Genomic DNA, 20,786 nt, shown 5'->3' on the forward strand with positions numbered 1-20,786 from the left:
GTGCGTGCTTTGTGAAGGATATTTATTTATAAAAGACTATTTTATGAGAAGAAAGTTGCAGCTGCTTCACGAGTATGAAAGGTGCAGCTGCTTCACGAGAGCGCGCGCTCGGCTGCCACTTTCGTGGCAGGCGTTGCTGGAGAAAGGGTGGGGTGCTGCGGCCGCTTCACGGGAGCACGCGCTCGGCAATCTCGGCAGTAGCGAAATGTGGCCGTCCACGCCAGTACACTGCAGACGAACTAAGGGAGCGGAAGAACGACATTCATGCCTTCGCATTCGCAACTCTTAAGAAGTGCTTAGGTGTCCTCGGAATTTTTTTTCTATGGAATGCCCTGGAAGTTGGTTACCTGGGCACAGTCACTGGCTTTTGCTTTTGTAAAGCAAATTGCCATTCTCCTCGTCTTGTTCAGTGCGTTTTGAATGAGGTATTGTAGCACCATAGTGTGGTGACTCACTTGACCTTCCTTGCTTTGCAGGTTCACCCAAAACTTGTCAGTCTTCCGGAGGGATATCAATGACTCTCTGAAAGGTCCTGCCTCCTTGGATATGATGACATAGCACTGCATCTTGTGAAGCTGCCTCTGTTGCTGCTTCGAATGGTTTGAATGGTGTTTGTTTTAGAGCCAGCTTTTCCGGTTTTTTTTTCCCCCTTTTTAACACAAGCTCCGACCTGTCCAAGCTTCTGTTGCTTTTGGGCTTGAGTGTCTGGCTTGTACATTGAATTGAATGTACTGAGCTTTTTTGCTTCAATAGTTTTGTCTTTGCAAAGGTCCTGAAGGAACTAAATGACATTTTTTTGTGGGAGAGATTTTGGTCATAGATGTATGCTGCTGCTGGCATTGTTTATATGTGACAGTTCCTCTTGATTGTGTACATGATTTTTGTTTTCTTTGGAAAATGAAAGGGGAAATGGAGCACTGGGACTGTAGGTTTCTCATATTGTGTTGAGAGTATTTAAGTATTCGCCTGAAATGAATGTGTATATAAAGGTTGCATGTCGAGGTCGACAAATGCTAGTGAGGTATTTATTTGAATTGACCAGTTATAACCCTCTTAAAGAGGCATTAAATTTGTGTAGTTCGGTTTTTGTTGCAAAAACTTTTCATTCCAAGGAGCATGTGCTGATATTTTTTTACTCAGAAGTGTACATAAAAATAAACTGATGTAAATATTCTTGAGACTAGTCACTTGTGCATTGTGAACAGCGGAGGATCAAGTGAGCATCCTTCAAGAGCTTGTTCTCATTCGGACAAAGCTACCCTTTGATGTTCCAGCCAAATTTATTGTGGCATTAGAAAAAAAAAAAAAAAAACTTTTTTTTTTTTAATTTTTGGCATTAAATATTGCTCTGTATTCATTTTTTTTTTTTTCATTATGTTTTTGCTGTTATATGGTTGCTGCTTCACTGTGTGAAACGAGCCTGAAATATTGGTGCCTGCACATAGAATGCTCAAACTTTCACCGAATGTGCATTGAGGTGATGCATCTTAACTGGTGATATTTTAAGGCATAGTTCCTTTTTTGGGAAAAGTGGCACCAACAAACTTGTCAGGGTAAACGGCCAGACAGGTTCGCAGGCTACCGATTCTTGTGATGCATGGTGCCATCTCCTAATAGACTCATCGAGCAGATGATTGTATGTGTCGTCTGCTCGCTCCACCTATGGCACTACACATTTCAGGCATTGCCAATTTTGTCATCTTCAAACCCATCCATTGTTGACCTTGGCAAGTTTCTTGGTCTCATTTTGCACAGAAAGGGAGCTATGGCTTAAAATTTCAGCAGCTAGGCTTCACCACCTTAATGCACATAATGAAAGTTTGAACTTGCTATGCGCAGGCACTGATTTCTTCAGTTCGTTTTACAGTGCTGGATCCACCGTAGCCACTGTGTGCTGTTTCCAGTACAAGCTGCCACTTTTTAAAAAAGGAATTGTGGATGGAGGGTGTGAAACCTCTTCAAGAACAACGCTGCTGTAAGTAGAAGCTTGTGATGTGGGGAGTTTATTCTTGGCCAGAACCACTGCAACATTTTATTCAAAGATGAAACTTGCTCCTGTGTTATGCAACTTTTTATACATTTAGGCATCTTCTGTTTGCCACGGTTCCTTCGGTATGGCCTGGCATTTGTTTGGTCGCTTTCAAGAAAGTAGCTTAAATATGTAGTGGAAAACGTTTGATGACCTTCTGGTCATTCTGTGTGCCTTTCGAGTAAAAAATCGTGTTACGTCGCGTTCGTTCGTGTTTTGGGGAAGCCTGCAATGTACGGACGTGCTCGCTTCCGATGCGGCTCGAGTAGCGAGGGGGTGTGGAGCGTGGGTTGATGGTGCCGCCAGTGCCGCCGCCACACGGAGGGACGGAGGTGCGCAGCCGAGTTTCAAATTTTGCGCCGTGAGCTGACCCGTATAGCGACCGCCTCGGTGAATCCGGGACGCGGCAACAACTGGTCGGGCTACCACCGTGACCCCCGTGCTCATTCGCCGCCGCGTGCGTTTCTGGGACCCAGAGAACGCCTGAGACGCGCCTTTAGCAGCGCATCCCAAAAGAAACCGCCAGAGGCCGCTATTTCCGTTGTTTCACCACGTTTCATACTTCCGTCTTTGTGCGAGGGACTGTATTGTTGTGTTTAGAGGGGGGAAATAACTGGGGGTAGCCCGTGACTGTGCTAGAATTCCGATCTCTACACTCCTGCAGTTGGGAGTTGTGGGGGAGATAATGGATACAACATTATCGGAAGAGAAAAATGTCCCGACTCAGGTTGGTATCAACATTTGCTGCTTCATTGTGCGCTTGATGACGGTCACGCTGGCGTTAATTGCGGGCATCAGTTTGCGAAGTGTGTGCTCTGAAAGTTCTTCCCGGGTGAGTTGTGAACGGGTGGTCGCAATATTATGATGGGCGAGACGTTGGCGAGCTCGGCATTACCAGCCGTCTAGGCCTAACAGCAATCTGGGATTTAATCGTGCTTGTCGGCATTGGTGGTGTATATGAACAGTCTGTGCTGTGCCATTATTCGTGGTTCGGTTCCCGGGGACCAAAACTTGCCTGTGCTAATTCGTGAACTTCGGCTAACACATTTTGGGCAAAGACGCAAGGTAAACCGGTTTGTTGTCTTTTTTGTGTCTGGCTGTAAAGTGTTATGAAGCCATTAATGCGTTACGAATTATTATGATGTCTGTTGTGTAGTCGTGGAAGCACTTTTTAGTAGTTGTGCAAGAGGCTACAACATTTAATTCGTGCCAAAAAAAAAAAAAAAGAAAAAAAAATTTTTTTTGCTCAGGTAGGTAAGTCAGTCTGTCCTCAAAAAGTTTCCTGTCTACCGCTTGGCATTCGCGACAGAAAAGGCGTTATGTAAGTTCTAGATTTAGTTATGCAACCATATTGCTTGTGACGTGGTTTTTCTGCTTGTCTTTCCATTATTATTGTGCTACTGTGGCGTAAATTTAACGTAAATCGGTGGTCAACCGATGTGACTGAACAGCGGTGGTTAGGCCTAAAGGGATGGGAGCCTCCTTGCTTTGCGATGCGGTTGCTTGGGTTGGGCCTGCAAAGTTCTCGGATCGCACGTAGTCTACAGTCCGGAGCACGAACAGAGCGTCTAACCTGGAGTCTTGTAAACTCAGTTTCCTATTCGTTCTCAACGTACAAAAGAGCTTCTGGCCTGTGTATCCTGTCAGCTGCGGTTCGGTGATCCGGCCTGTTTGTTTTTTCTTTTTCTTTTCGCATATTGTTTGCGTTTTCCGTCATATCTTGCTTTTGCTGAAGGACCGTGCTAGTGCTCTCGATGGCAAACTGAGTTGCATTTGATAGCGGAGTGTTAAAAACATTTGCGCAATTGCGGACAAGCTGCATGGATGTAAGTAAAGAGGGTCGACCACTTTACAACTCGGGTTACCGATCAAAGCATGCGCAGCTAGTGAAGTGGAGTGAACCTCAACATTGATTGAGTTCGAACTTGTTCAACCTATTTGCAGACCCATTTCTGTGAGGCAGCTCCATTATCGGGGCTCATTTTGGAGCAATGCCTGCGCTCTTTACGGCGACTGGACGATGAAATGCGCATGGCTGGTAACTACCTGCGATAATCGATCGGGATTTTCAACCCGCCGTACCTCGGCTAGTTTTTCTCCCGTTAATTTAAATAGCTTTCTTGACTATAGTATGGTGCTAGTACACATTAAAGGTTCTACATCTGAGGCGGTGGTTATTTGCTCAACCGCGCTTGTTGTGTTGGCCTTGGTGCCGACCAGAAAATGGTTTATCTGTCCGAGTACGGACTACAAAGTGGTAAAAAAGTCAACTACTTTTTTCGTGACTGCTATTAAACTTGTTTTCTCTGTTCCCTTAATTACAAGGTAATAGCCTGTCGTCTTTAGCCTGTCGTCTTTTTCAGCAATTTCTTGCATTGTTCGTATGAGTAGTTTTTTTTTGTTTTTTTTGTTACCTACTTGTGTTTGCTGACTGCATTACTTGACACGTTTTTAATGAATTTAGGGATTTATTTCATGGGCGTGTATATATCTGAAACAAACTGCTTACTAAACCACACCATGTCGCTTAAAAAAAATAGCCATGTTTTATGGGTTGGAACATTGAACTGTAACTGAGTGTGGCCATTTTGGAACTTTGTAATAATAATAAAAAAATTTGTGAGCATTGTTGCACACACTGTAACAGCATCAGTAGCTGGTACTGGCTGCTTTATTGAGGAACAGGAAGATTTATTAAAGTAAATACACTTGGAAGGGTTTAGGCATTTCCTGGCTTATGCATACCTCGATTTGCAGCCAGGGGGAATAACTTTGAAGATAATAGCTGTCTACAGCAATTAAGCGGGACTGGTTAGCTGACCTCTTGTAACGGTACACAAAGACGAAACCAGAGTCTGTCCTCCGCCTTCTCCTTCCTTCATCTTTTTTTGCTTCCTTGTTCAGAAACTGACTGACATATCTAATTGGCTTTCAGAGGAGACCTTATAGCTGTGTTAGTATTTAATTTTTATAGGTGGTGGTTGGGTGGGTAGCAGTCATTAATATACTCACATAATCGTTGCTCTGTGATTAATCAGTGATGGCTTAAGTGGCACATGACTGGCACCGCAATCAAACTTCAACAAATGCAAAGTGCCAATTTGTTTTAGAACTCTGTTGTATGTTTCCTGGACAAAAATAAGGAATTGGCTTACCGACGGTGATGCAAAGTGTTAGGGGCCATCATACAATGTTTTTACATGTTGGCTACCAGTGTTCAGAATAAACTCTACATTTAGGAAGTGTGGAACAGGTGTCGGCTGTCATTTGCGAGCTCTAGCTTTTTCACGAAAAAGCACTCCCACATATGGAGGGTCACGTTCGAGATAATGGAAGCTGGGTTATCTTTTGGCAGTTCTGGAGTGGAGGGGTGCTACAATGCGGGTCTGCGGCCACTTCGGTTGCAGTCTTCAGAATGTCCTAGTGAAGTAAATTTGTAAGGTACCATGGAAGAGAAGTCCTCTCGAGTGGACTCTGAGATGACTGTCTTGCTCAATGTCTGGAGTAGCATTGAACACTCATGGATGCATGCTTGTGCTTGCAGGCCACGCAACTATGTGAATCTACGAAGCAGTGTGGTGGTACAGGTGGACACCCAGCTTCCCTGGCTGACCGCGAGCGCTGCCTGGTCACCTTTGACACCTGGCCCGAGGAGGTGCAGACGCAGTTTGTCGAGGCGTTGCTCTCGCGTATGTCGCACTGCCAGCACTCCCGCATCAGCACCTTCCTCAGGCCCATGTTGCAGCGAGACTTCATCTCCTTGCTGCCCAAGAAAGGGTGTGTGGCCTTCCCTCCCAGACGCACGGGGGAGCATTCCATTGTTGGTTCTGCTGTATGCCTGCATGCCGCTAGTTTGTCGAGTTGTCGAATCGATGCAGTTCACTCCGACTTAAGGAATGAAGAATAATGGAGTGGATTCTTTCCGGAATTGTTGACTCTGCTGCTGAATGGGTTAGGGGACACTGACCACATATTTATGCCAGAGCCGTATATGGGGAGAGTTTGGTCAGTCTATGATCTCGCCGCCGTAACGCGCTCCTCCCGAGTGAGCCAATCGGCACGTGGCGCAGAGCGAGAGGCATGAGCGCATGCGCGTGAACTCCCGGCTGCTCCCAGCTGAGTGGGGAGGGCCGCCATCTTCGATCATTCTCCCGGCGGAATGCGTGGGATCGGCATCTAAATCTCGATTATTGCCTTTTATATCGTTGGCTCTGGCAAGAAAATGACATTCTTTTATTCCTCGGTGGGTTAAAACGCTAATAAATGAAGATTTTTCGGCGTATGGCCGCAAACTTTTATTCAGGCGAAAAAGAAGTCGGCCCGTAGCAGACAGCGCGTAGCCTCAACAGTGCTCTTCTCCGACCAGTCGCCGACAGCGTTGCTAAAAAATGGTGGTCGTCTCATCTCTGCTCCCTTCTTTCTCTCTCGCTCCTTCGGCGCTCTCCTTCGTCGCCACACCCACTGGCCAAACTCTCCCAATATACGGCTCTGATTTATGCTTGCTAAGTTTCTTGCACCAACACAATCTACAAAATGCCAATAAGCCAGAAAAAAAAAAAAAAATTGTTGTTTGAAATTTGATTTTTATTCTGCACAGAAATCACCAATCGGGTGTTTGGGGGTGCTCCAACCCTCTTTTCCGTGACCACATGCGCTTACGATGTAGTGCACAAAATATTTTCAAAATTGTAGGCCGTCTGAGGCACATATTCATAATCAGAAGTAATATAATCCGTGAAGCATAATTTCTGTGGGCATGACAAAAATGTGTATTTACAGAAACATTGAGCATGTGGAAGCGGAGAGTTGCTCCCCGTGACTTCCTTGCTCTGTGGCATCTAAGTGCTTGAACCTGGTTTTGTGGTTTTGATTTTACCTTGTTGGTTTTTATCAACATATACTGTAAAACCCTTAATGTTCGCGAGCCCTCAATTTTCGCGAATTTCGCGAATTGAAGAATTCGCGAAATTTAAGGGCGCGCAAAAATTTCGGTCCTTAAGATTTTCAATGCAGGCGTCTGGAATTCGCGAAATTTAGTGGTTGCGATTATGTCATCTGTGACCGATTCGCGAAAAATAGGGGCCGCGAAAATAAAGGGTTTTACAGTATCAGACTGCAGCAAAAAAATGCTTTGGGGAAGAGTGCCTAAATGTCTTTCTCCAAATCATCTATTCTTAATTAAAGATAAAGAACAAAAGTACTACATACACTGCAGATAAGAGCCACATGTGATTCCTTGTGAATTAGGGCATATTTTTCTGCTGTGGTAAAATGGGAGGTCGTTTGGTACGCATCTGGTTCTAACTAGGAGAAACTTTAACCGGAGGATCCTGCGGCAAAGATGGCGTCTGCCGATGCGCGCCGGTTGTCGGGGCAGCGAGCCAGCATTGTAGAGTGCTGCAAGCGACATCAGTTTAGAGGTGTTTTTTTTTATCCTAGCGAAGATTGAAGGTTTTTGGAGGCCTTTGAATTAATAAACAAGTAATAGTTTATTTTTCGTTTGAACACCCAGCACTATGGATGCCCGGCAAACCCTCATCTTGTGATTCTTGAAGAGAATCTCAAGCTTTCCTTTCATCGGGGCTTGCTCCTGATCAGACAAGGGGACTTTTTGTGGTGCCACTGTAGCTAGCGGTGATTGCCAGAAAACCACAAAAGGCACTGCGAATACTCTTCAGCAAACATGAACCACCTTATGTGAAGGAGGCCTTCTAGAGCAGTAGAATGGTCCCGTTTTTGAAGCCCCTACAATATTCCTGGAACTGAACAAACTTGGTGCTACATTTTGCAGAGGATAAATGTTCAAAGTTCCACTACATTTACTCTCAGATATGGGGCCCTGGGCTGTAGTTTCCTTGGCCTTTTCTTAAGGGGGGGCCTAGCCTTAAAATCACAATTGTTTGAAAAAGTCATGTTTTTGAAAAATAGTCTTATCAGCTTGTATAACTCCCGAAGAATGATGTCAAAAAGTTTTATTCCTGTAGATCGAGTATTTACTCCGAAATAAATTATTTCTGATGTACAGGCGGCCAAGCGCGCTTCATAAAAACGCGCGCGGTCACGCCAATTTGCCATTCTCAAAGTGCGCTCGCTCCGCGTTCATTAGGTCTAGCACAGACAGACACCCCTCATTAGAAAAAGTGCTTAACCCTCCTTCTTTTGGTATAGAGCTCCTTGCGAGACGTTGTGCGTACCAAACATGAAACCGCATAGAAAAGAACACCGCACGTTCTCTTATTGAGCACACTGGTGAATAAGGAACTCCGATTCACTTAAACCTGCCACGTGACTCTATGCAGCGTGGAGTGTATATGCCAGTCTCCTGCATCAGTGCCTTGCCTGCATTCATACCACCCCCCGACAAGGAGCCAATTCATTTCGCTTGTTCCACTGGGATGGAGTCCTGGTGCCACTTGATCCGAAGCAAGGCTCTCAAGGAAGCGAGAGAATCACCAGCATCTCGGTCACATAAGCCAGCTTTTCCAAGGAGATAGCGGAGAAGCTAGTGCCCTTGTACAACCGCCTATCACGGAATGATTTTCTTGAAAGATGTTCCCAGATGAAAACCCAGAACGGGAATGATTCTTTCAACGCCTTGCTTTGGAAAAGGTGCCCAAAGGTCGCTTATCTAAGTATTGTCGAGTGTGCTGCGGCTCTTGCACTCTTCAACCTGGGTCCTCTAGGCTTTGAGAAAGTTATTTTGGAGGTGGGCATTGAGCAAGGGAGCCACCAGACATCACAGGCCGTGAAGGTCACTCAGACGAAGGTTGCAAAGGCCCAAGTGAAGGCACCGAGGCATCGCGCAAAAAACAAAAGATAGAAGCTGTGGCCAAAGCACAGAAGGGCAATGCAGAGGGGAGACTGCCGTACGCTCCTGGAGCATTTTAGGTCAAGTGGAAAGTGCCATGGAAAGTGGAACACAATATAGATTTTAAAACGCGTTTTCCTCAGCTTCATGTTTTGACCATTTTTTCATTGCTCAAAAACTATCATTCGATGACTGAAGTACCTTCGTAACTGCTGTGCGGTTTTTCTGGAGTGAAATTTACTGGAGAACTCGACTATGTGCTTACCTTTTCAAGATTGCTATCTCTTTAGCAAGAAAATGTCAACTTTTGTAACAGTAAAAATATGAATGAAATTAATCCCTTTTTCGAAGTTAACTTTAACGCTAAATATGGCGCTTAACATTATTTGAAACCCACTACCGATTAGTCTAGTCACTCATCCTTATATCCAAGGAAACAAATTGTGACATTTTGGTACTGTTTTGTAACGATAGTTTTTTCCCCTAGGCACTACTAGCTGCATAGTATTTTTGAGATATAAGGCTGTAACTTGGCGCGAAACTGACGTTTTTAGCTGAAAGTTGGTGTAGCCTCCCAAGTTTGCATGCATAGTATACCCTGCCAATTTTATTGAAATAGCACTAGTACTTAGAAAGGAGACCCTCTAAGGGAGTGCCTCCCCTTAATCGAGCGGTAGGACGGCTGCCTCTCATTTTTGATAGATGGTGCAAAAAATTAATGTATTTCGGCGTCGCTGGCAAGTTGTCAGTGGAACCCGAATTGCTGGGACAGATCTGGATTGTAACTGACAACTTGGTTGGTGCAACTCTGGAACGTTTGATGTGGAATGCACCAATTGAGGATAGAATATTTTGACGTGACCTCCCTGTGCTGGTTGTAATAGTGATTACTAAAGAAGGTGTTTGACTTTGTTTTGGTTTCATGTATATAATTTTCTTGGGCTAGAGATTCTAGGGGAATAGACCCTTTCCGAAATTCACTCTGGCCACTTTGATCACTATCAATAACTCAGATTCAGTCAATCTGTGGGCGGCACACAATCGGCTTTAAAGCACTTTGGTGTATAGAATTTTCTTGAGGCATCTGAGTGGGTTGGAGCTTTGTTCTGAATGCAGGTTCTTGGTCACCATCGAACTGAAAGTGATCGAGAAAGAACTCTCACTGAACAATTCCTCGCGTGCCGTTGACTTGCGAAATTGACTGTTCCGATACAAGTTCATTTCCGCCATTGATATGGCAAAACCTAAACTGCTTTACAAACCACCAGATGGCACTGAATTTCGGAAAGGGTCTATTGGTTAGTATTAACAATTTTATTTAAAAAAGATGTAAAAATTTGTTATTACTAGGTGAGTTTATGTTCATTAGTACAAGAGAGCAACATTTTGAATGATGACAAAACATAGCATGTCGCTGTTTTAACAGTTGTCACCTGTAAACGTAAGACCCAAGTTGCAAGGCTGCAGCAAAGGTTGCTTGCTCCATGTTAAATCAGCCTTGGAGATATTTGTGATGTCGTTCATAAGCATAAACATCAATTAATTTTTTTGCTCCGATTGGGCTGCAGTGTCTGGGGATCCTCGTGACCTATTGTATTCGCAACTCCAGCAGAGATGACTCCATTTAGCGGCAGAGACGTGAAGGAGAGAAGCAGGGAGCTACTGCCTATCTCTCTGTACAGAAAAAACTGATGTGGCCGGGCGACTGACATGCAAAGCAGATGAAAGGGGATTACATGCACGTGGTTAGAGTTGCCAACAGTATTTTAAAAGAGAGCCCCCTTCAAAATTTTTTTTCTTGACTGAACTGGGTAACAGATTGTCATTGGATACAAAAATGTCATCTTTGGGGCAGTAGCTCCGGTGTAACGATCTGCATTGCTTCTGTTCAACTCAAGAAATGTGTTTTCTGGGAATGGCCCGAGAACTTTAAGCATTTTTTTACTTGTGCCTGAATGTTGGATGAATCGGGCTGCGAAAGTGACCAAGTGATTTGCTCTTTTCAGTCTTGACCATGTGGCAGAGGCCATTTTGTCGTACCTGGACGCTCGCAGCCTATGTGCAGCCGAGGCAGTGTGCAGGTGAGTGTCCGTGTAGTAGTTTCAATGGATTGGTTGTATGAGACAAGTGCTGACCTGTTTGGACAGGCACCGCTCATTGTTAGTTCTTGAAACCCGCACGAGAGCAGGTGCTTGCATAGAGCGACATCGAGCATTCCCAGGAGCCTCCATTGTCCAATGAAGCGGCACGTCGTGCCAGTGGTGCATTCTTTACAGGTGCCTACCTTAGGAAGAACTTGCTAAGAAGGATCGATCTTGACTTGCTTTGTGCTGTTTGTGTGCATTAAATTGGTGATTTTTTTTTCTTTTCACTTGATTGCAATTTGATGTTTTCATTTGGCCGACAGGGAGTGGCGGCGAGTGGTGGCGGAGGGTGGCTTGTGGCGCAAACTGATGGAGCGGCGCGTGTCGACGGACCCTCTGTGGCGTGGCCTGGCCGAGCGCAGGTGCTGGATGCAGTACCTGTTCAAGCCGCCGCCGGGCGAGCCGCATCCGGACCACATGTTCTACAGGCGAGGCTCTTTCTCGAGGCACTACTCAAGGGGCTTGCTCGGGAGCATGGCTTTGCAGTCGTGCCCTCCAAACATTCTGCATGCACCATTCAAAAATATTTTTATTTGTTATCATGTACTACCGTAAAGTTCAGAAAAAACGCCCGACCTCAAGAGATCGCTCATCTCATTTTTCTGGCTAAATAACCGACATAAAAGCTCCGAAACATTGCCCCCAGTCAGGCTAGCTGTCAGGCTAGCTGTCACTGCCCAGTCAGGCTAGCTGTCACTGCCCCTGCCACTTCACGCCATAACAGTACGGTGCACTTGAGAATTCAAGATAGTTGAAGGCGGACGACCAGACTCGAGGTTCTGCGAGGCTTCCCTCCTCTCCACGTCTTCAAGTGAGGGAAGCAAAGGATGAAAAGAAGGGACTAAAAAAGGCTGGCATGGGTCCGTGCGCAATGTTCGGATGGTGGGGTGGTTCATGGTCAAGCAATTGAGCGTCTATTGTGCAAGCACGTGAATGGGGATACAAGCCTGCAAAATGAATGCCCCCTCAATGGACGCATCACAATCTGTGCACTAGAGGATTAGTGAAGGAACGTTTCAGGACCAGGATATGAGAACCGAATTTGTCTCTCACTGCGAGGTGCATCTTCGCCGGGTGCTTCTTTGATGACTGCTTTTTTTATTCTACATGAATTGAGGTTTCTTTTTTTAAATAACTACTGCCAAAATGTTGGAAGCATGGATTGGAATGCATTGGTATGAAAATGTGCGGGGCCACAAGGAAGGAAGAGTGCAGAAGAGTCTTTGTGCGAACTTCAGGGCGAAAGATAAGCTGCCGATAAGCCACAATTCGTACAAGGATACGGTGGGAGAACTTGATTACTCGCAGGTCACTGCATCTAGGAAGCAGGATCTATCTCCTCTTCTCGGGAGGCTGTGGCTTATTTGGCTTGAACATGCAATCACGTGTTTTCATACTCACAACTTTCGAACCATCATTTGCATGGGGCTGCGCATGCACAGAGGATGTTTTCTAAAATCATAAATATTTCGTAAGCTACAAAAATAAAAAAAAAAGAAAAAAAAATGAAGCATTTAAAAATTTAGAATCGCTTACAGTCGTAGTTAGCAACATTGCAAAAAAAAAAAGAAAAAAGAAATTCCCAAAAAAGCCGCCAAAAACCTAATGGAAACATATAAAGAAATAGCAGTGCACGGCACGCTGACTGAAAACCTGCGCTGATGTCAACGGCGTTGTAACTCGCGGACTCGAGACCGCTTGTCATTCATGTTGGGGTTGCTCTTTTTTAGCCTAACCCTTTTTTTTTTCTAATTGTCTAGTTGGAGTCTATGGTTTATCCGCCGTGGGCTTAGTGGAGCTCAGGTGGGGGGACGAGAAAGGGAATGGGGAGGAGCAAACAGGCAACGGTGGAAAGTGTAAGAGGGAGAGGAGGAAGCGATGGAAAAGTGGAAAGCACGAGCTGGTCGTTGGCCTTCAAGTTGTATTTGTGGTCATGGTTCAGGCTCTGTTGTGTGGCATTTGGGTCTATGCCACAGTTAAACACGTTCAAACAAACCCGGATAAAGCGAAATACACTAGTCGCTCGTTATAATGAAATCGCTTTTTTCAAATCGTTTTTATTGAAGTTCAACGTGGTCCTGACCGAAATGCATGCATTTGAACCAGATTATTCTAAGTGTATCGGCTACCGACCACGCTTATTACGAAGGTTGAGGTGTCAAAAGCATGCAATGCAAGCCTTCACAGGGGCATACAGAGACCCTTGCCGATGCACTGACCGGACTGCCGTGCCCACTGCCAACGCGGTCATGATCTTGTCGGAATCAAGTGAAGAAAGTGAAGGAGCATGGCGCCACCACGCCCCGCATCTTGCGTGCCTGCGGCGTATATGTGCGTCGTACGGGGGAGTGTTCACCAAAAGTCTCTTCGATCTGTGAGGTTAAAAAATGTGGCTGGCCCAAGTCCGAAATCGCCAAGGAATTCAATGTTCCGGCATCGACTGTTCAACACTGTCGACCATCTTGCAGAACAAGCAAGACATACTGGACTGCTTCGAGGAGAGTTTCTCATGCAGGAGAAAGCACATCCGTGGCTCAAAGATGAAAAATTGTCAACGCCTTTACACGCAGATTGGATTTTCTCCTGCACACATGCTTGTCGAGCCAATGCATAATTTCCAGAGGGGCAGCTATCTCTACAGGAGTGTGTGCGGACACATTGCTCATTATCCACTGAGGATGACTTCAATTCGTTCGCGCTTGTCTTTGTGGACATTCCTGTTGGTGCTTCCTTTTCCGGATGCTCCAATTGTACGCCTTGTATGCGGCCAAGGCAAACATGAAGTGGTGTCGGAGAGGCACATCAGGAAACACCAATGACTGCAGAGATGCGAAACATCCTACGGCTGCTTCGGACTGAAGTTCAGTACAGCGGAGGTGAGAGTGCTCTTGCCATGCCTGAAGCAGTTTGAGAAGAACTAATTCCCGGATGAAATCATTGAAAAACTCATAAAGGGAAACTCCGCTTCATTTTTGTTTTTGAAAATACATATATACAATCCTCATAGTATCACCAAGGAAGGCCACACGTCAAATATTACGACCTAGTTCTGTCCAAATGTTCCTTAAACAGTCCGGCAAACTTTGAAACGCTCCACTTGCTAAAATTTGCCCACTCTAGCGGGCGAATCAAGGGGCAATCAACAGCGCTGTCGAGGCTATGGTGTTGGTGTCACCAACATTGAGCTAAACATCAACATTTCCCCTTTTCATTAGTTTTTACCTCTTCGTCTTCGTCGTCTCACCGTTGGCGATTACTGTCTCTCAGAGTTTCGTTCACATTCTGTGTGCAGACTGATGCCGCAGTTGTGTAGATGTCGTCGATTGTCATAGGCATCAAAACGGGGTGAAGACTGCGGTGCAGACGACATTTGCGCTTAGCACATGCCCTCCTTTACGGTGGCCCGCCTTGATTCCACCCGTCGTTGCGTAGAGGATCACATGACATCTCATACCACGTGGTAGCCATGATTTTAGCCGCCCGAGGCCAATGTCGCCCGACGGAGCCAAAGTTTTGGTTTTGATTTCTGCTCATGTTTAAGTAACACTGACAGGTCAAAATTTTTTTCTTTTTTTTTATTATTATCCGAAATGATTGAAAAAGATGCCTAGCTTTTACCCACAAAAATTGAAACTTGGGAACTCGGCATTGATGAAGTAAAAAAACAATTTCCGAAAGCCGAATTTGAACTTCCCGCGTGATCCGCGCCACTGCAGTGGCATCAAAGATTGAGTCGCCCTGCAACTCGAGTTTCTCTCGCGCCTCTGAACTGTCCCGGCTCGAAATGTCGTGTTGGCGTGCGTCCCGCTATCAACCGCTTTCCTCCGTGTTTGCCGCCTATCCCTGTGAGCAGACGACGCTTCACATTAGGGTTTGAAGATCTTTTAGGGCTCTTTCAGCGATCTAATTCTAAAAAGGTGTGTGGTCTGAGAGAACGCACAGTGGACTTTGGTGAGCGACATGAGGGGCCACGTTTTGCCGGTTCTGCGTGAAAGGCTGCCCCGGTGGAGTCAGAACCGAAACTACGGTACATAGACATCAAACCCAGTATTTTTGACCGTTTGATGATTTCCTTTTCGAAGTCGGAGAGGTCGTCGGGCGCCTAAAAAAAGAGAACCTAGTCCGATTTTCGGACTTGCCAATCATCCTCACTGCTACATGCGTCGAGCGGTGCCATGTTTTCCGAGGGAGGATCAAATGCCAGGAGGCGACATCACTCCGGACTCTGATTTTCAATATTTTAAAAGGAAGGGCCGTAGTGCGTTTGCAATCGCATTAAAAAACATTATTTACGAATGCCATTATTAAGTAGTATAGAAATGTCGCTTACAAAGCTTTTAAATTTCATAATCGATTACGTCGTAAATAAAAAGAAGTGAGGAGGTGAGAAGCGGGAGGAGAAAAACAGCAAAAATAAAAAGGGGTGTGCGTGCGTGATGATATTGGTTTTTGCATTGTGGTATTTTTTTGCGTGTCTATGACTACAACTTGCATTGTTTTAGACAACAAAAAGAATACAACCTTTGGGGTGTCAGTGCTTCTTTAAGAAAGTCTTCTGTGCATTTAGGTACACAATTGCTGGACAATCTGTTATCAGCATGAACAGAATGCCTAGGAGGAATGGGCAAAGTCTTTTCATACTCCATATTATGGCCATCAGCTCCAGTTTTCCTGCATGGTAGTTCTTCTTGGCATCAGCGGTGCACTTACTAACACAAAACACCCGGTGCCAGCGTCCTTCCTGACTCGTCTTATTGAAGAATCATTCCCGGAAGTCCGAGCTTGCTTGCGTCTATGTGGAGTTGGGGCCGAAGAGTCGTACAACTTCAGTATACACCTTTCCAGCGGCAGTCTCGAACGAAGCAATTTACAGCGCGCGTCCCTGGTTTTGAGAGTGTACGGCAGTGTTGCCCGACTGCGCTGAGCTGTGGAGTTTCTCGTCAGTGGGCTGTGGCAGCCTGCGTAGGCGCAATTTCGGATGCTGGTGGCGGCTGAATTGCCGCGTTTTCTTTTTTATTTTGTGTTTTGTGGCGAATATAATTTATAGAGGTATTTAAGAGAGCAGTGCGCTATTTTTGGGAACAAAAACAAAGAAATGAGGCTGTTTTGGTGAGTTCGTGCTTGACAGAACAGTTGCAACTTGAATGTTTGTTTCATTTTATGTTCATCGTTTTACGGCACCGTACACTCAGCCGTGTCAATCTGTAAAGGTCAAAATATTTGACCACACAGGATATCCGAACTGCATGGATATTCCCCGCTCAGAACATGAAATTCAATGAGTCTCATTAATCGAACAACATATATTGTACATACCCCACAGTGCCGCGTTATCTGAACAGGATTTGAGAAAGGTCCCAAATAACACAGCATATCCAATACAGTGTCGCCGATAGTCACTTCACGACGATCGGACGTAATCCGGTGTGTTTTGGGGAACATGTAGAAAAGAGCTCCTTTTTTTCACGCCTTCAAATCAAATGAACGAACGTGTCTATTCCGTCCCCACACCCTGGACCCGACCCTGTCAGCTATTTTTAGCGAAAACCCGGAACACAGCGGGGAAGGCTTTTTGGAGATTATCTCAACGGAAATAATCCTCCAAGAACGTCGAACTGCCTGCGTCGCGGGCTGCTTGAGGTTCTCTCTCTTCGTTCGTTTCCTGCAAAGGCCAAGCAGGCTACGAGACCTGGTGTTCCCTGGTTCTCACAGTGGAAGATAACATACAAAGGGTAAGCGTCTTAAACAGGCGAATAAAGTAAAAACTATAAAGAAAAGCCGGCGAACTCTGAATGCAAAATGCAGGTGGGGAGTCACGCTAACCGGGTTTCCACAGCTCAGGCGGGTGCCAGAAATTTCTGGCTGATAGGGGTCGCTCGATTCGCAAAATGGCAGCGGCCAGAGCGCTCTTTTTGCAGAGGTTTTTAGGGGGCTCTGCTAGTTCCTTTCAGAGCTGGTCGAAAGCCTCCTGTTACTCTACTCCCCGTGTGAGCTTTGTGTCTTTCTTGGTCAGAAGAGTAACAGTTTCTGCCTTCAGGGCGTAGTAGGGAATGAACCGTCTGAAAAATCCTGTCGGGCCCAGAAATCTCTCGATGCTGTGAGCATCGGTTGGCGGGCTAGCTTCCAGTATGGCTCGTTGCTTCACTTCACCTGGCTGCAGGTAGCCCTTCACGATCTTGAAGCCTAAGTAATCGTGTTTGTCCCTTCCTGAATAGTTTCAGGGTTAGTCCGGCAGCTTGCAGAGCATCCAGGACTTGTTTGAGCTGAACCAGCAAGTCCTCCCAGTCCTTGGCTGGAATCAACAAGTTGGCCATGTAGCACAAGGCTACCATGTTGTGCAGAGGCCCAAGGACCTTGTTCACTAGATGTTGAAATACAGCTGGGCCTTTTCTGAGCACAAACACCATACAATCAAACTGCCCAATCTCATCAGGCGTGATGAATGCAATTTTGGCATTTGATTCCTCACTCGGTGGAAGATGGAGGTATCCGCGTTTGCACAGTCTAACGCACAGTACATTACGGACAGTCGTTACAGCTGGTCGTCAGTGTTTGGTAATGGGAAGTGTTCTGGCACCAGTGGCGTACCAACTTGTTTTTGAGTGGGGGTGGGGGGAGCTCCCCCGGGCTGGGGGGCGGTGCCCTTGGTATCCTTTGAGCGCTGCCGGCCACTGTTTGCCCTGCAAATGGCAGCTGTTTCAGGGGGGCAAAACACATGCCTTGCCCCCCCACACTGAGAACTGGGGGGACAAGCGCCTCTTTTGCCGCTCCGGTTGGTATGCCCATGTCTGGCACAGTCTAGCTGTTAAGCCATGATAGTCTATGACAAGACGATTTTCTTGACTTTTCTTTTCCACAAGTAGCACTGGACTAGCATATGGCGACATTGTTTCGGTGACAATGCCAGTCGCCTTCCACTCTGACAATTTTTTTGGATCGCTTCTCTTTCCGCTGCATTAGTCTTGTACGGTTTGCAGCTGACTAGGGTGCTTCCAGGTTCTTCCGTGATGGTCATTTCCAGTTGGTTGCAACTCCCGAACTCGGACAGATTCAGTGCGAAACAATTCCTGTACTCGTTCAGCATCTTTGGCAGTGCATCCACTTACGGTTCATGATATCCTTTCCAACATTCAGCATGCCACGATCGATGGGTTTTCACTGAGGCATAGTCCTCACTGGGGTTAACTCTTTGCTCCCTGAGGGCAGTTCAGTGTGAGCAAACAAACTTCCCTTGAGCAGCTGTTGGTCTTCATCCTTGTCGTTCAACACGGGTCTCTCAACCTTTCCGTGCTCGATGTGAAGCAGCGTTCCCTTGCCAGTCCTACTACAGTCGGTGACAGGTCAAGAACGAAGTGAAAGCTCCTCCCACCTCTTTCCACTGTAGTAGAGCAAGCACTGGAAAGGAGGCGACCTCTTCTCCACCGTTCGCTCCGCTGAATTGGAAAGGGGTGGGAGGAGCTTCCACTTCGTTCTTGACCTGTCACCGACTATAGATAAGACGAGACTTCCTTCACTTTTACCGGTCTCCACTGTCACCCAACACACAATTCTTTTGGGCAGCACCATGGTTTCCTTAACATGCTCCGTTTCCTTGAAATTCTTCATCTAGGCAAGGTCGATGTTACATAACGGAAGATCATCTTGGTAGTCAATCCTGAGTTCATCTCCAATGCACAGGTATGCACTGTGGTCTTGTTCCTTCCAGGTCCTACCGACCAGCATGTCCACGGGCAAAATCACTGGCATTAACGACAGTCACCTTGACCTTGTGGCATACCACGTCGTCGATTTCTATGTCGACCTCCAAGGTTCCGATTGACGACACTGCAGATATGTCGGTGTTCCCAAATCCACACAAATCTTGGGCCTTGCAAACAACTTTTAGTTTGCACTTTTAAGCCGCTCGATATACAGTCTGAACTTCCAGGGTCGATCATCACCGAGAGCTGGTGAGTTCCATTGATAATAGCAGTCTTCAGGAATTTCGCTGGACCACTGTCACTTGTTGGACTCTGATTCACCACGAAGCTGCCAACAGGGTTTGTTGGGCAGTTTCTCACCATGTGCCCCTACTTTCCGCAACTGTAGTATTTTCACTCAGCTTGTTCTCGCTTGGAGGATTCTGGTGTTTTCTTGGGTGGTCCCCCAGCACTTGCCTGATCTGTCGGTTGGACCATGTTGCTTCCTTGACTCAATGAGCCTCTGGCCACACTGTTTTGATTTATGAGGCGTATGCCAGTGGTCGTTTGCTCGGTTGGACGTGCAGTAGCCTATGATCTTGAGGTTGAGGCCAGACGCGAAATGTCGTGGCACCTAAATTACCGTTGTGTGGCTTGTCCCTTGGAGACTTCTGGATCCTTGATTCACTTTATCTCTCCAATTTTTGCTAGTCTGCCACCAATTCATTCTCGTCCCTGTGCTCCTTTGCCGTTATGGAGATGCACACGTCTCTAGACCGCAGCCCAGCCAAAACTTACTCCTTGGTGTCTTGCATACTGAGGCCCAATACCTTGCACAACAAGGTCGTTTCGAGGAAATATGCCATTGTGGACCCTTCCCTCATCTAGATTTTCTCCTGCATCTGCTTCTGTTCTTCAGCTGTGCTTGTTTGACCCACTAAGGTTTTTCTAAAGGTGACCTTGAAGTCCTCCCACGTAGTAAGATCTTTGACACGTGCCCAAAACCAAAATCGAGCAGGTTCCTTCATATGGTGCCTGGTGTTCCCCAGCCTGAAGCTGTCTGGTTAGCCATGCAGGACTGCCATGGAGTCGATACAGTTCAACCACGACCCAGCCTCGTGCCACGAGCATTAGCCGTCAAATTCATGAATAGCCTTATTGAGGTCCTGCGTAACATAGAACGTTTCTGGTTTCCTCTCGATGATGATAAGTAATCTTCGGTTTTGTTCCAGTAGCGCTTGCATTATCTCATGGTTTCCGTTGCCGTTTGCCATCTTTGGGGGTTGTTTAGGCGTCTTCCTAGGCGGACACAGTTTTTTTTTTCGCCTTCGGCTAGGCGCTTAGTGTCTGCACACACGGTTCCCTCCACGAGGCAGCACGAAGACTCGCGTTTTCGCCGTCGGTACCTCACGAAGAAGGTACCCTTTGACAGAGTGTCCACATGCACGCAGTCTCGAGGCAATACAAAGAGCCCTCTTTCCACAGCGAGTGCCCGACGACGATGGCACGCGGTTGGCACTACCAGTAGTGTCGGTTTAAAAGTCAGCAAGCATCACCGTCGGTGCGATCCGACTACATCGGCTTCCAGGATCGCTTCACCACGAGGGTTTTGGTGAATCCCACTTCTAAGATGTTGGTTTTTCTTCCAATTAAAAAAGGAAAATTAAGACTAATTCAGAAAAGTAATATTAAGAGTTACACATGCGGCGATGCCGTCATGTTTTCTGCATCGACGGCTTTCTGCCCAATGTTGCTTCCCTTCGTTTTCGGATTTAGCTAACACACAATCCGTGCTCCTTTATCAGCAAACTGCGCGAGCCATCGGGGCTCGTATTGAAGTCCACATACCCCACCATAAACGCGAAAGGGTGCCCTTTTCTATTCAAGCATGAATGATATCCGCATTTTCGCTGAGAGTGAGCACTTTCGTTTTCTTCAGGGCTTCATTTCGCGACGACGAAGTCGCTGATAGAACGAATGCATGGCGTTGTCTCTTTCCTATGCTTAGCATCCAGCATGCACTTGTAATGAATTCAGGCATATTTGGCAGGGTCTTTGTCACTGGTGGCAGTAGTGCCTTTAAAATGTTTGCACTGTCTCCAGTCATAGCTTCTAATCTACCGCTT

The 20,786-nt window shown here is 46.3% G+C and overlaps 2 protein-coding genes across 11 annotated transcripts in view; both read left to right on the forward strand.

Annotated features, from left to right (window-relative positions):
- Positions 1–1,173, forward strand: part of LOC8051988 (exportin-7-B) — a 58,206-nt gene extending 57,033 nt beyond the window's left edge. The window contains exon 23 of the mRNA XM_029988046.3: positions 477–1,173. Within this exon, the coding sequence (XP_029843906.1) occupies positions 477–558 (82 nt within the window). The 3' untranslated portion in view covers positions 559–1,173. The remainder of the gene's footprint in view (positions 1–476) is intronic.
- Positions 1,174–2,297: 1,124 nt separating this feature from the next.
- Positions 2,298–20,786, forward strand: part of LOC115327111 (F-box/WD repeat-containing protein 1A) — a 29,628-nt gene continuing 11,139 nt past the window's right edge. For 2 of the 10 annotated variants that reach the window (XM_029988049.2, XM_040498616.1), the window contains exons 1-4: positions 2,763–2,861; positions 5,574–5,806; positions 10,844–10,918; positions 11,245–11,409. In XM_029988049.2, the coding sequence (XP_029843909.1) occupies positions 2,793–2,861; positions 5,574–5,806; positions 10,844–10,918; positions 11,245–11,409 (542 nt within the window). In that variant the 5' untranslated portion in view covers positions 2,763–2,792. Of the gene's footprint in view, positions 3,095–3,287; positions 3,351–3,572; positions 3,856–5,573; positions 5,807–10,843; positions 10,919–11,244; positions 11,410–20,786 lie in introns of those variants that run through there. The other 8 variants (XM_029988051.4, XM_029988050.4, XM_029988048.4 and 5 more) reach the window with 8 other exon arrangements.

Source organism: Ixodes scapularis, unplaced genomic scaffold, assembly GCF_016920785.2.
Source record: "Ixodes scapularis isolate PalLabHiFi unplaced genomic scaffold, ASM1692078v2 PGA_scaffold9__187_contigs__length_104089568, whole genome shotgun sequence".
NCBI classification, from domain to species: Eukaryota; Metazoa; Arthropoda; class Arachnida; order Ixodida; family Ixodidae; genus Ixodes; species Ixodes scapularis.